Source organism: Mandrillus leucophaeus, unplaced genomic scaffold (assembly GCF_000951045.1).
Source record: "Mandrillus leucophaeus isolate KB7577 unplaced genomic scaffold, Mleu.le_1.0 Scaffold17, whole genome shotgun sequence".
Lineage (NCBI taxonomy): Eukaryota > Metazoa > Chordata > Mammalia > Primates > Cercopithecidae > Mandrillus > Mandrillus leucophaeus.
The window spans coordinates 4293540-4308877 of NW_012101698.1; the positions used below are offsets into that span (position 1 = coordinate 4293540).

At 42.1% G+C, this 15338-nt stretch overlaps 1 protein-coding gene and 1 long non-coding RNA gene across 3 annotated transcripts; one reads left to right on the top strand and one right to left on the bottom strand.

Moving 5' to 3' along the window:
* The first annotated feature begins 1814 nt into the window (after positions 1 to 1814).
* On the top strand, positions 1815 to 10854 carry TAT (tyrosine aminotransferase). The gene is made up of 12 exons (XM_011976740.1): positions 1815 to 1895; positions 2477 to 2723; positions 2879 to 2983; positions 5249 to 5316; positions 6166 to 6324; positions 6530 to 6668; positions 7180 to 7232; positions 8008 to 8160; positions 8445 to 8573; positions 8900 to 8983; positions 10024 to 10122; positions 10547 to 10854. Exons 2-12 carry the CDS (start codon positions 2489 to 2491, stop codon positions 10685 to 10687), a joined length of 1365 nt encoding a protein of 454 aa, XP_011832130.1. The 5' UTR covers positions 1815 to 1895; positions 2477 to 2488; the 3' UTR covers positions 10688 to 10854.
* On the bottom strand, positions 6416 to 13623 carry LOC105537205. 2 transcript variants are annotated; one of them, XR_001005685.1, is made up of 3 exons: positions 13521 to 13623; positions 12543 to 12690; positions 6416 to 6827 (listed from the first exon to the last, which is right to left on the bottom strand). It is a non-coding gene; the product is annotated as an uncharacterized LOC105537205 (long non-coding RNA). The 2 variants fall into 2 exon arrangements; XR_001005684.1 differs by lacking the exon at positions 13521 to 13623 and adding an exon at positions 12823 to 12952.
* Positions 13624 to 15338: the final 1715 nt, after the last annotated feature.

Below are 15338 nucleotides of genomic sequence, written 5' to 3' on the forward strand. Positions count from 1 at the left end.
TCCCGGGTTCATGCCATTCTCCTGCCTCAGCCTCCCGAGTAGCTGGGACTACAGGCGCCCACCACCATGCCCGGCTAATTTTTTGTATTTTTAGCAGAGACGGGGTTTCACCGTGTTAGCCAGGATGGTCTCTATCTCCTGACCTCGTGATTCACCCGCCTCAGCCTCCCAAAGTGCTGGGATTAGAGGCGTAAGCCACTGCGCCCAGCCACAACAACACATCTTAATTCAGACCAGCCACATTTCAAGTATTTGACAGCCACTTATGACTAGTAGCTACGATATTAGACAGTGCAACTATAGACCACTTTTAGTCTCTATTTTTTTAGCAACTCGCAAACCAGCTATATACGTATTGTAGTAAACATAGAAAACATTTGGAAGGATACATAAGAAATGACTAGAAATGCTTTTTTATATGAAATGGGAATGCAGGGAGGGAAGGTGATCAAGGTTTAATTCATGTATATCTCTATTTGAATTTATTATATAAGGATATATCATATTTACTAAAAACATAAAAGAGAAAATGCTTATTCTTTTCAACAAAGTCCATGTATAGAAATCTGTCTTAAGGAAATAATAAAATATGTAAACTAACATTTATGACAAGGATGCCGTTGGCCCAAGACGTGAATAATTTTTTCTAGTGTATCCATGCTATAGACGTTACCGGCCATTACTGTATAAGAAAAACATAGCGTACCTAGGGTTCAGTACTACCCATGGTTTCAGACATCCATAATTTCAGGCATGCACTGGAGGTCTTGGAGTGAGCTCCCTGTGGATAAGGGGGGACTACTATATTCAACCCCACTGGAGGCTTGACTCCCTGAAAAGTGGATGGAGAAGAACAAACTGATGTGAAAAATCTTTGTCTTCCAACAAATATACAGATAGGATCTGAACCTGGGGAGACCACTGAGCCTTCTCCTAACCCTTCAGTGGGTGGTCTTTTCCATCTGCTCACAGGAATGTTGAGATTTTGGCTGTGGACCTTGTGTTTTGCTTAGCAAATTTGTTTTGTGTAGATCGCACCTGACATTTTAAATTCTTCCAATAACCATAGGAGGTAAGTGAAGAATTCACGCGCAGTGCAAGGATAAAACTGCACAGGTTTCCACTGCCTTGGAAACCCTGCGCTTTTCAGATATTTGTTGAATGGAACTTAAGTGCCCAATTTGTTCTGATTGGAGCAAAACTTTGTGGATTGACAAGGAGGGGTGTCCAAGATGTAGGAAGTGAAAAAAAAAAATGTTGCCAAACAAGGTGTAGAGCACGATCCTATCTGTGTTTTGAAATCTATAAAATTATGTATCTATGCACCTATATCTAATGTATCTATCTCTGAATGGAGAGAAAGAGCCTGACCATTACCACCCTCTACCCCTGGGAGTGAGAATGAAGTGTACAGGGAGCAGGTGCAAGGAAGAATGCTTACTTCTTACTTTATATATTTCTGTACTGTTAAAATTTTAACAGGCTGCTTTGTAACAATAAAAAAATTTAATAAAAGCTATCAGCTGTAATAAGAACTACCTTCTGACAGTAGATATTCTCAAATCATCTCACCAAGTGCCCAGAAAGAGTTAACACAGGAGAATTCCAGATGTTTGAAGTGAGGACAAATTCCTGCTCTGAAGGTGAGAGGTGGGCTTAGGGATAAGAGGCAATGAGGAGGGGAGAGGAGGAAAGAAGCTGAGGGGAGGGCTGGCTGCTGAGCTCTCATTCCCAACCAATGGCATGAAAGTTTCAGGCTCAACGCCCGTTTGTGGAGACTATTTCAGGAGTCAGGATTTGCATCTGAGTTCATTGCCACTGTAACCTGTCAAAGAAGAGCTAAGGGAGCTTTCAGGGTTCGCTTCTTGGAGGCTGCTTTCTCCTTTACTTGGAAGGTAAAAATCTCAAGGCCAGGCTGATCAGGCAGTGGTGACTGATTGGGCTGTTCACTTTTTTCTTTTTGGTGTATTGATTTCTTTTTCCAACTAGGGCTGTAGGATCCTTATGGGATAAGGTTTTACTTTTACTAACAATGATATTTACATGGAACTTCTAACAAGATGGAGTGGTTCTTCCTGGTTCTCTGTAGATAACAAGAAGCATTAGGTAGATTTTCTTGGATAGGCTCGCATGGAAAGGAGGGAGCACCTATTCTTTGATTGATGAACAATTTTCATGTTATTCCTTCTTGGCTTCTCATAGAGCGTGGCTAAGCTTTGACAGGAATTGCAGATGCATGTAGCAAATCCTACTTAAGTATGATGGGTTCTTGCTTTATTTTCCATCTCAGTAAAAAGTCTTAAAACTCCCCTCATTCATAGTAAAGCTACTTTATGAGAGAAAGTAGAAAAAAAAAAAGAGAGAGTTTGGAAAGACACTTTTAGTGAAGTCACTCCAATGTTTAGGTCCAAATGTAGCTCCTCTCTCTCCCAGTGCTATGTTTTCAACATCACAGGGACCTTCTTTCCCCTCGCAGGCTTTGCTAGTGATGGACCCATACGTGATTCAGATGAGCAGCAAAGGCAACCTCCCCTCAATTCTGGATGTGCATGTCAGCGTTGGTGGGAGAAGCTCTGTGCCGGGAAAAATGAAAGGCAGGAATACCAGGTGGTCCGTGAGGCCTTCAGACATGGCCAACAAAACTTTCAACCCCATCCGAGCCATTGTGGACAACATGAAAGTGAAACCAAATCCAAACAAAACCATGATTTCTCTGTCCATTGGTGAGTTGGGGGACACTACTGAGGGGCTGTCATTGTCCCCCTCTACTCTCATGTTCACAGGCTGGTTGGAGAAGATGGGAGTTGGGGGTGAGTCTAAGTACTGAACATGGGAGAATAACCTCTTGGCTCCTTTTGTTTTTTCCTCCCATAAAAAGGGGACCCTACTGTGTTTGGAAACCTGCCTACAGACCCTGAAGTTACCCAGGCAATGAAAGATGCCCTGGACTCCGGCAAATATAATGGCTATGCCCCATCCATCGGTAAGCCCCTCCTGACACTCCATACCTGGTGGCTGTCAAATCTTTAGTGCTATAATAATAGGACCAAATGTCTAGTAATTCTCTTCACTTCCTGATGTATAATTCCTAAGGAGAGGCTAAGATTACATGGCCCTTTGGATTTGGGAAAGGGGTCTTGGAATGCTTAAATACAAGGCATCAAGGTCCAACTTCTTTCCTGGCTTTCTTTAGCATATGGGCACTTCCCCTCTAGGCTCCCAAACATACTTATTTGTCAAGTAAAGTGCCTGTCCTATCATTACTAATTCTAATTTGAAGGCCTTGAGTCTGGCAGGAGCTTCGTGTTTGCTGAGCTTCTAGGTCCTAAATGGATTTACTTATTGCCCTGTGTACATAGCTCCTTTGCTTCATTTCTGCTTCTCTGTGTATTGAAAGCCTATTTTCATTATGGTCCTGAGCACACTGAAATGCAATTGTTACTATTTAAGACTAAAGAGGTTAAACAAACAAATAAACAAACACCCAAGAACAACAAAAAATGGGCTCTCAAACTGAAGGATAGAAGGTTGTTTCTGATAGATTGAAATTACTCCTTTTTAGGTTTACTTCTCTCCATCTATTAAAAATTTCTACCCTGAATATTTTGGTAAAGTACATGCTTCCTTGACTTTCAATGTTGAACATTTTTTTTCCTTATGTGTACATAGAAACACATTCTTAATGCAGAATAAAACTCCAGTTTCATGACAAAATCAAATTTTAAAAACACTTTAAAGAGTTATATCAGGGACTTCGTGGTTTTTTGGTTGATTACTTACATTATATAAAGTTTCATACAACAAGAATAAAAACAAAATCAAGACCAAAAGTTAAGTTGTAAGAAAAGTTTCTAATGACTTTAATATTCAAAGTATTAGGAAACTGGTTGAACCTGAAAAACCAAAACCAAAGCTCCATTTGACAAATGTTCAACGGTTCTGAATATTTCATTTCAAAGGAGATACAGGTGTTAATATATATCTAAAAACGTGTTCTTCCTCATTAGTAATTAAGGAAGTGCTGATTTGTATGATTTTGAGAGATCCATCTGTACCTATTAAATTAGTAAACATTATGAAATAGTGCCTCTAGCCTTGCTAACCTGTCTTTTTGAATATAAATTTTGCAAAATATTAGGATGGGCATGAAACTGCTGATACTTCAAGCTTGTAAGCCAACATTTGGAAATATTGTACAAAAATAATTTGAAATAAAAATATGTACAAAATACTGATAGGAATATTACGTAACATAAAAAACTTAAAATGGACCACATGAATTGAATGCATTGATTACAACTTCTTTTTTTTTTTTTTTTTTTTGCTCTTGTTGCCCAGGCGGAGTGCAGTAGCGCGATCTCAGCTCACTGCAGCCTCCGCCTCCTGGGTTCAAGCGATTCTCCTGCCTCAGCCTCCTGAGTAGCTCGGATTACAGGCACGCACCACCATGCCCAGCTAATTTTTGTAATTTTAGTAGAGATGGGGTTTCTCCATGTTGGTCAGACTGGTCTCAATCTCCTGGCCTCAGGTGATCCACCCACCTCGGCCCCCCAAAGTGCTGGGATTACAGGCATGAACCACCGCACCCAGTGATTACAACTTCTTAAAAAATACAGTCTGTAAAAAAGATTTAGGAATAATAGAAATCCTTATTTTACACAGAATAAAACATAATCACAGAAATAAGATGGTGCAGAGTATTTGGGGAGCTCTTCCTTGTTATCATTTATAAATTTGTGCTTATACTAAAATTGTGAAACATAAAAAGTGAAGTGAATCTCCTTTATCCACAGTGGCTGAGAGCTGAACTAAATAGAATGCCCTATGAGCAGGGGCAGAGCCAGCCTGAAGCCCATGCTGGACCTCCAGGGCATAGCTGTCAGTTCAGGGATGAAAGCTTCATCTTCTGGCCAGGCACAGTGGCTCACCTCTGTAATCCTAGCACTTTCAGGAGGCTGAGGTGGGAGAAGCCCCTGAGCCCAGGAGTTTGAAATCAGCCTGGGCAACAGAGGGAGATTCTGTCTCTAAAAAAAAAAAAAAAAAAAAAAATTCAAAAATTAGCTGAGTGTGGGGGTGCACAACTATAGTCCCAGCTACTCAGGAGGCTGAGGTGGGAGGATCCCTTGAGCCCAGGAATTTGAGGCTGCAGTGAGCTATGGCTGTGCCACTGCACTCCAAGCCTGGGTGACAGAGTGAGACACAGTCTCTAAAAACCAAAAAAGCTTCACTTTCCACTCTTTTCTTTCAGGCTTCCTATCTAGTCGGGAGGAGATTGCTTCTTATTACCACTGTCCCGAGGCACCCCTAGAAGCTAAGGTGAGCCTTATACAAAACACCAGCTCTGAAGCAATTTAGGATAAACTATCCCCTCTTTTCCTAGTTTCTGTTCCACAAGAAGTACAGGTGTCAGAGGGGGAAAAGCTGAGAATAATTTCCCTTTAGCAATTTGAAGACTTCTCATAGAGTTGGGGTCACTAATCAGTGATTACAGTTAATGTCATTACAGTGTGAGAATGACCATCCCATACAACTTAATGTGGTGTCTGTCTCAAGGAGGCTGAAAGGATCCAGAGAGCACCTATATTTGATTGTCTGTAAAAGATCATTTGAGAATAACTCATAAACACCAAAAAATTATTTAAAAAAATTTTACCAATAGGATCTTTAAAAAAAAATTGTAGCTTTTCTCATTTACTGTAAGGTCATTTAGAGAGAAAGATAGAAGTACCAGGACATACTGAATTGATGGCAGTGCCAAGTTTAAATGATGTCCTTCCCTCTATGGTCTACTGTGTGGGGTCAGCATTTTCTAACATAATATGTGTCTGTCCCTGTATGTCAGACAAGAGCCAGACTTCAAATCTCTGGCCAAAAGTAAATAAATAACCAGGCGAAAAAGGTCCAAGGCCAGCATGCTCTCTCATGGAAGTCTGCTGAGTCACAGCCAACCTGTCCTTTTTAAAGTGATTTGTTTAAGTGGCCAACATTTCAACAATAGTTATCAACATATATAAATTTCTTTTGGTTTTGGCTTAGTACATTTCCTACTACTTACAACTTGTTAAAGGAAGTTCACAATTGCTCCCAATTCACCTACCTGACAACTTCTTTTCTCCTGTTGCTGTTGGAATCCCTAATGAAATTAACCTTTTATTTGCTTCACAGGATGTCATTCTGACAAGTGGCTGCAGTCAAGCTATTGAAATGTGTCTAGCTGTGTTGGCCAACCCAGGGCAAAACATCCTGGTTCCAAGACCTGGTTTCTCTCTCTACAGGACTCTGGCTGAATCTATGGGAATTGAGGTCAAACTCTACAATTTGTTGGTAAATGACTTTTTAATCTTAGACTCAAATGCTCAGTTACTACCCTGTAAAAAATATATGACCATTACTTCAGCAGAGGAAGGTCTCAAAGTGGTGGTTGAAGCCAGAGACAGACTTTATTGCTTACATGGGACCCTTGAGATAAGTGAGGATTCCCCCTAAATGTTTCTGAATCATCTTAGTCTCATCCTTTCTTTCTCTTCAGCCAGAGAAGTCTTGGGAAATTGACCTGAAACAACTGGAATCTCTGATTGATGAAAAGACAGCTTGTCTCATTGTCAATAATCCATCAAACCCCTGTGGGTCAGTGTTCAGCAAACGTCATCTTCAGAAGATTCTGGCAGGTATGTCCAGCAGACTTCACAGAGGACGAGGTGGGGACAGAATCCTTCAGCTGTTGTGTGAAATGACAAAAACCAGTCAAGTTCCAAGCCTGGGGTGGAGGTGGGGAGCTCCACTGACGTCGCTCATCAATACTGTGTGATAGGAGTGGTAGGGCTTGCCTAAATGAAGAAATACTTGTCTGTTTATCAATCCCAGGAGAAAAATAAATAATACTTGCCTCTTCATCACTCCCATCATGTTGAAGATAGGGTCTGAAATATCTAGTTACTTAAATGGCGAATTCAGGCTCTGCACTCTGGAAGAGTATATTAAGAATTTACAGTTCTTAAATAGGAAGACAAAACACACAGACGTCAAATGCAAAGCACACTTCGTGCTTTTTGTCCTCCTCTTTAAGAATGGTAACTTCTTAATATTACGGGATAGGGAAATTACATGATATTATGTGACTATTACATGATAAAGCAATTCACATTAAAACCGATTTCAGCATGTTTCTTTTATTTTTAGTGGCTGCACGGCAGTGTGTCCCCATCTTAGCTGATGAGATCTATGGAGACATGGTGAGTCTTGATCAGGATATATCACTACAATAATCTCAAATTATTTTATGAAAACTTTAGAAGTGGAATAATCGGAAGTAACTCCTAATTGTTTCATTACAGCAAATCGGTATCCCTGCACTTTTAACAAATACACAGACCCACAACTCCTTAGCCAGTTTTCCGAAACCCAAAGAACTTTGGAAATCCAAACATTCTTGGAATTCATTTGGTTGCAAAACCTGATTTGACCTGATATTTGTAAATTTTTATTTTTCCCACTTACGGATCTATATATTTGTTAAGAGTGTGGGGAAATTGGCAGAAATGTCAATATTCTTGATTCAGGTTACTATCCTAGACAGCTCTGGGAGTGTTACATAACATACGGTAAATGTGCTACGTGGCCTTTCTAAAGCCCAAACCATTCTGGATTATGAAACATACCTGGCCCCAGGAATTTCAGATAAGAGATTGTGGACTCATATTTTAAATCTCTAACTCCTATAGACAGGAATTTCATAGAGTCAGCTTCATGGAGTTGTAAATATTACTGGGCTAGGTTCAGTTTCCTTATTTTAGGCTTCCTCTAATCCAGCCCAGATACCAAATTAAATGTCTTTGTGTAGTCCCCTTTGAAGCCTCTTGCAATCCCAATCATGCTTCAGGGTAGGGATGATCCCATTAATCCAAGGACCTGTCCCTAGTGATAGAAGAAAATGGGTGGGAGGCATGGGATCTGGGATTGCAGTGAGAAGTAGACAAGAAAACAACCACAACAAGTACTTCTTCTCAGGTGTTTTCGGATTGCAAATATGAACCACTGGCCACCCTCAGCACCGACGTCCCCGTCCTGTCCTGTGGAGGGCTGGCCAAGCGCTGGCTGGTTCCTGGCTGGAGGATGGGCTGGATCCTCATTCATGACCGAAGAGACATTTTTGGCAATGAGGTAAGAACAGTATGGTGAAAGAGTATGTGTAATTTAGGGTATATATTTACTTCGTGAGCACAGTGGAGACAAGGGAGGCTTTCTTCTTTTTTTTCTCCTTGTCAGTCACACAGCAGGTGTGTGGCAGAGCTGGGCTACGAACCCAGACGGTCTGATCTAAGAACGCCACTAGACACCATCACTTCCCAATATTAAAAATCTGATAGAAAGGTCAGAACAAGAAATCCTAAGACAGAGATGCTTAAGAAAATCTAAACAACATGTTTCTTGTGTCTGTCTTTTAGATCCGAGATGGGCTGGCAAAGCTGAGTCAGCGCATCTTGGGACCCTGTACCATTGTCCAGGGAGCTCTGAAAAGCATCCTCCGTCGCACCCCGGAAGAGTTTTACCACAACACTCTGAGCTTCCTCAAGGTAAGGGCAGCTCCTGCCCTCCACTTTGGGAGTTTGGGAGTCAGAGAATGCCACCTGTGGAATTAGGAATAATTGGTTCTCCTTTCTGGAGCCACGTTCCAATATTAGGATATGGCATCGGTGTAAGCATCCACCCACATGTTTCTCACTTCCGGCCGTTCTCTCTGCCCCTGGTGAAAAGCTTCAAGTGATAGAGCTTTTTCTTTTTCACTCCTTATGCCAGAACATCACACCTACATTCTCAGTCTTCAACGAGGGGTCTGTTTTTAATGACTTGTCTTTTACTTAAATTTTGATCCTTGATTTCTCCTTGCCTCCTCTTGTAGTCCAGTGCTGATCTCTGTTATGGGGCATTGGCTGCCATCCCCGGACTCCGGCCAGTCCGCCCTTCTGGGGCCATGTACCTCATGGTGAGTATGTGGGTGGCAGGCCCTAGATCTATGCATGTTGTAAGGCAAAGGGCAGTCATTCAGCAGAATTGCCACTACGCAGGGTACAAAGACAATCAGCTAGCCTCCTGGGCCAGGCAGTTTAGGAGTTGTCTTATTCTGAATTGTCCCACTGAGGTAATTTAGCCTCTATCAGTTCTCATAAAACTCTTTAAATGACTGAATTAGGCAGGGCATGGTGGCTCACGCCTGCAATCCCAGCACTTTGGGAGGCCAAGGTGGACGGATCACTTGAGCACAGGAGTTAGAGACCAGGCTGGGCAGCATGGTGAAACCCTGTTGTCTCTACAAGAAATAAAAAACATTAGCTGGGCGTGGTGGCACACTGTTGTAGTCCCAGCTCCTCAGGAGGCTTGAGATGGAAGAACCACTTGAGCCTGGGAGGTCGAGGCTGTAGTGAGCCCTGATCGTGCCACTGCACTCCAGTCTGGGAGACAGAGTGAGACCCCATCTGAAAAGATGAGGAAAAAAAAAGATTTATTTCTTCAGTACAGAGAATCATTTTATATATGTAGATACACGGAAGATTTAAGACACAAAAAAGAGGCTTTTTATACCATTGTAATTCTCAACTGGGAGTGATACTGGTTCCCTAAGGGTATCTGGGAATACACGGGAATTTTGTTTGTTTACAGAATGACTAGGGCTGCCATTTTGTGGGTCAGGGATGTTAAATATCCTGCAAGGGGTGGGCTAGTCTCATGCCATAAAGAATTGCTTGGCCCTAATGCCAATAGTGTCTCTTTTGAGACATACTAGCATTCTATTTCCAGCTTTTATTTATCAGCGTCTGGGAAGGAACTCTTTAATAAATTATTAATAAAAATGTATCCTCTCTTCCCTGAGAAAAATTCCGTAAGTATTAGCCCTCTTATTTAGCAGGGATCAGTAGTACAGTTCCAAGACATCTTTTAAAGTAGCCCCTATCTTAATTTCTGGCATAGAAATTGGCCTGTTCTCCCTCCTTCTGATAAGTTGGCCTCTCCCTCCTGTTGGTATAGGTTGGAATTGAGATGGAACATTTCCCAGAATTTGAGAACGATGTGGAGTTCACGGAGCGGTTAGTTGCTGAGCAGTCTGTCCACTGCCTCCCAGCAACGGTGGGTGCTTGTGTCTCTCAACATTCTCAACAGTTTCTAGAGCCCCAGGAGCAAGCTCTGAGCTGGTTTTTAGTCTGATCTTTTCTCCTCCAACAAAATATCTTCTCATTTGAAAAGATTCAAACTGATGTGTCTCATGGAGCCTATTTAAAATTTGCTTCTCCCCCCGGTCATAATTCCATCCATATTGGGAAGAAAAGTTGTAAACAAACATTCTAGGTGAGAGGAAAACGAGCCTGTCCCACAAGTCCTTTTAAGATGAATGAACTCAGTTGCTGACTTAGCATTCCAGTGATGGGAACTGAATGAACTGATGGCCCTGATGAAATGGTACCACTTCTTGTGGATCAGGGTCCTGACCATTTTAGGGTCGTCCAGTACCAGACTCAATTGCTCTGAAAGTAACAGGCTTTTCTTTTAGCAGTGCTTCGAGTACCCGAATTTCATCCGAGTGGTCATCACAGTCCCCAAGGTGATGATGCTGGAGGCGTGCAGCCGGATCCAGGAGTTCTGTGAGCAGCACTACCACTGTGCTGAAGGCAGCCAGGAGGAGTGTGATAAATAGGCCTGCATCCATTCTCCTGAGGATGTGTCCCATCTCGGGAGGGCTGGACTAGGCCTTGCGGCTCCTCAGGGACTCAGGTGGCCCTACTGGAGAGGGGCCTCAGATGCACCATGTCAAGAGTTTAAGATTGTTCCTGCTTTTCCCCAAGTACGATCACACCCAGATTCTCCCTTGCTCTGCGCTGCTGGAGTGACCCACTAATTCATTAATCTGCTTCCCTGTCGTAAGATTTCCTCCTTTTTTTCTTGAAAGTACCAGGTGAACAAAGTTTACCAGAAAGCAGTTGAGACAAGAAAATAAGAGCTCAGGATGAGGGAAAAGAAAAATATTGAGAGAACTTATGCCCCCAACCATTTCCTCAGACTCTAAGAAAGAACACACTCTCTCCAGGCAGGTCTGAAGGTCAACGCTCTTATTGCCTCACTTCAGGTATACCTCACTTTATGCAATAGAATTACAACTGGAAAGAAGTTGGGGACACATGTATTTGGTTAATTACATTTTAAACACATTAGGAAACGTTGCTATTTTAACTTTTTATTGATTTTTGGGGGGAGTAAAGAATTTTGATGCAAATGAATATCCTTTAATTGATTGACTTCCTAAATTTAGATTTGTGTGCATCAGGCTTTCTTTTTTTTCTTTTTTTGGAGACAGAGTCTTGCTCTGTCACCCAGGCTGGAGTGCAGTGGTGCGATCTCTGCTCACTGCAAGCTCTGCCTCCCGGGTTCAAGCGATTCTCCTGCCTCAACCTCCTGAGTTGCTGGGACTACAGGTGTGTGCCACCATGCCCAGCTAATTTTTGTATTTTTAGTAGAGACAAGGTTTTACCATGTTAGCCAGGCTGGTCTCAAACTCCTGACCTCAGGCAATCTGCCCGCCTGGGTCTCCCAAAGTGCTAGGATTACAGGCATGAGCCACCACCCCTAGCGGCATCAGGCTTTCTTAAAGTGACAGCACGTCTGTACTAGAGCAAGCAGGAATCAGAGACCTTCCAGAAATACTACTGTGTAAGGGCGAGAAATATCTTCACTTGTCATTGTTATATGATTATTACTTTTGCTGTAATGTTAATATTGATTTATTAATATATATTATATTATCTTTTCATACATTTTCTAAGAAACATTTATATTGAGACGATCTTTTATTTTGCCGAGGGCATAAATTATTGTTTTTTTTTTTTTTTTAATAAACTTTACTAAGTATGACTCTTCTGTGATGTGTTTTTTTCTCCTCTGTTTGGGAATTTCTAATCCCAGGCATTGCTCAGTCTCATTGTTTCATTACCTATGAGGTTTCATTTACTTCTTTGTAAATGTACTGGCTTTTGGAGTTAAGAAACACAATCCCTAAAACATTTTATTTGGGAGCTCAACTTCTGGCTTCCTACTTACAAACAAGGCAAACTAAGAAGCAGTAAGTTATAACCTCTGGCCTTTGTCTTTAATTTTCAACTTTTTGGATCCCTAATCTCTGGTCCCAAGTTACTACCCTTGCCTAGATCCACTAACCACTCACTAGGTCACAAAGTTGATGCCTCTGGCTTGACCCCACGAATGAGAAGTGTCCTATTTTTTTTTTTTTTTTTGCAAATCTTTGTAGGCACAGTTGCCTGTTTAATTATTTTCCTCAGTCCTTCCCTTAGAGTAGGGAGCCTTAAGTTACCTTTCAAGGTTGGGGGTTAGGAATCTATCACAACCAGTCTAGAGATTTCTTACCAAGGGAAATTTTCCTTATCTAAAAGAGGAACTTCAGGTCTCAACCCTGCCAATTAATGTCCTTCACAAAAATAAACAGCATATGTTCCCTTTCAATTGAAGTTTGAGTTCACTGAGCTCACAGCAAAATTCACCTTTTAATTTTCTTCAGCAAATCCAAAATGAATATACAAAGGATGAGATGAGATAAAGATTTCAGTTTCCCGTATGTCACCGCTGCCAATTTTCCAAAAAAGCCAGGCTCCTCTTTTCCTGTTCCTCCATCCAAGCTCCCAAAGATCTCTAACCAGAAATAAACAGGAAGACTCCGTGATTTACAAAAGACGTTTTAGCTTCACACACACACAAACTTCTACCCAGCATTACAGAATTCTACTGAGACTTCTTAAATTCCTGAGTTTCCTTGGTATGTACAATTTGATAAGGGAGCCAATGGCTCTTCAAACATTTAAAAAGAACACATGCACACTGGGCAATTTCAAACGATACAAACAAACGCAACTGTCCTTTCTCATTCTTGTCCTTCAGTTACCCACTTTATTCTCCGCTGAGGAAATCAGTTATCAGTTGCTGGTTATACTTTGCGATTATCCTGTGCCTATGTAAGTGTGTGTGTGTGTGTGTGTACGCACTTTTCCTTTTTTCAAATCAACTATTACTGAACTTTGTAATTCTGCGCGCTCTGGAGGTCAAAGGAGGGATGGCATTGCTGGGGTGTTCCCCCACGTCCCGGGTGTCTCTAGATAAAAAAGGAACTACCGGGCGGCGGCTGCTTCCCACACAAGCTTAAAATTCCCAAGAGTCAACTGCCAGTTGCTTTGGGTGGTGGCGTCAGAGTGTCTTCAGATAACACGAAGAATGCGTGTAAAGATCGAAGACGGCCGGGCGCGGTGGCTCATGCCTGTAATCCCAGCACTTTGGGAGGCCGAGGCGGGCTGATCACTTAGAAGGCTGAGGCAGGAGAATCGCTTGAACACGGGAGGCAGATCTGAGTGAACCGAGATCGCGCCACTGCACTCCAGCCTGGGTGACAGAAAAAGACTCCGTCTCTCAAAAAAAAAAAAAAAAAAAAAAAAAAGGTCGGAGAGGAGGGCTCTCAGCTGCGAATTCACCTTTTCTTTCTGTGACCGAGACTCGCCTACAGGGTAACTGGAGAGTATCAACACGGAGTGATACCAAGCGCCTCACAGAAGCCCCCGGCCGACATCAGCATCCCGGCGACCTGCGGCTGCGCAGGCGCGGATGCGTGTTTAGGGGCTCGCGCTGCTCAGTGTGCATGCGCCGTCGCTAGGCAACAGGGCACTGCTCCGGGCGCCGGCGTAGAATTTGAGCTGCGGGCGAAGGTTAGTACCTTTATTCCGCCCCTACTTTCTCTTAGGATGTTACATTTTGTTCCCTTTTTCAGCCTGTCTACCCTGGTCACACCCTGCTTCGAGTTTCTTTTCCTCCTTTGCCCCCGGTTTGGGCTCTGACTGGTGGAATTGTTCCAGGAAGTTGACGAAACATCCTCGGCTTTGTAATCACCTGTTAACCTCTCCCAGCTCTAGATCAGAACCAGCAACTTCCATGAGTGGTGACGCAGAGCAGAAAATCCTTTTAGCTGGTGTTAGTTTCCAATGGTATAGACCCCTGGAACTTTTCTCCAAAGAATCGTAGCCCTCACCGACCGCAGTGCCTGACATTAGGATCTCTACTCAGCCAGAAAAATAAATCCACCCCCGTACTCTTGTCAAAGACAAAGCAGGACAGTGAAGTGGTTAGGACAGGTTTTAACCAGTCATATACTAATGGAATAGGGAAGAGTCCAGCACGAACTGAACTTAACTTTGATTTGTACAAATATTACTCAGACTTTAAAGGAAAAGTGGGGGAATAGGGAAGGGGAGAGGAATGAGGGGGCGCTCAGAAGAGTGAGGGAAGTGAAACATTACAAAAAGTGCGAAGTGCGGGTTAGTACGCGTGAAACCCATCTGGGTTTGTTAAATGGTGTTTCTGGAAGTTAGGCTCTTATCCTCCCACAGAGGCTGGGAGACAGGGATCATATCTTAAGGTGTAGGCTGGAACAATAAATTCCTTTGGCAGCCTGAGTTTTTTCAGGCAGGCCCTTTAAAGCGGGGCTGGAGTCATCCTAGAGATGCTACCTTGAACTGTTAGAGACTGTGTTAGAGTTTTGTTCAAGTCTGTTGAGGCCTAGTCCACAAATGGCTGAGGAGACTGGCTAGAGTTTGGTCAAGGAGAGAATTTTTGTTACTCCGCATATTCTGCACATTACTCTGCATGAGGTGTTGTATTTTACATACCCTAAAGTCTGAATTATTGCATATGTTGGAAAAGAACTGAATTCTCAGTACGTATTATTTGTATCCTTATTTATTTTAAACAATTTAGGTTTATTTACAAACAAGTTTCATATAATATTATAGAACCGGCAAATACAGATGCTCTCTATAGGCCAAATTGTTTCATAGCACCTTCCAAAGAGTCAGTCAGTCATTTGCTAACATTAAGGTTGAAGTATAGGAGGTGATGCCCAATTCCTCAAAGAAAACAATAAACAGACAATAGCACATCTGTGTCTTAATTTTTGTGTGTTTCAAATGTAGAAAAGAATTTTTGGTCGTTAACTCATTTGATAGCCTAAATTTAATGTATGTTTACATTATACCATATTTAAAAAGTAAAGCTGTGGGAGTGTTCCCTTTGGCAGTGCATCTGCTAAAATTGGAGCAATACAGAGAAGATTAGCATGGTACTAGCAAACCAAATTCAACAGTACGTTACAAGCATTGTACACCATCACCAAGTGGAATTTATTACTGAGGTGCAACATATAAGAATCAATCAATATAATATGCCACATTAACAGAATAAAGGACAAAAACCACATGATCATCTCAACTGATGTGGAAAAGTTAGTTGACAAGATTTGA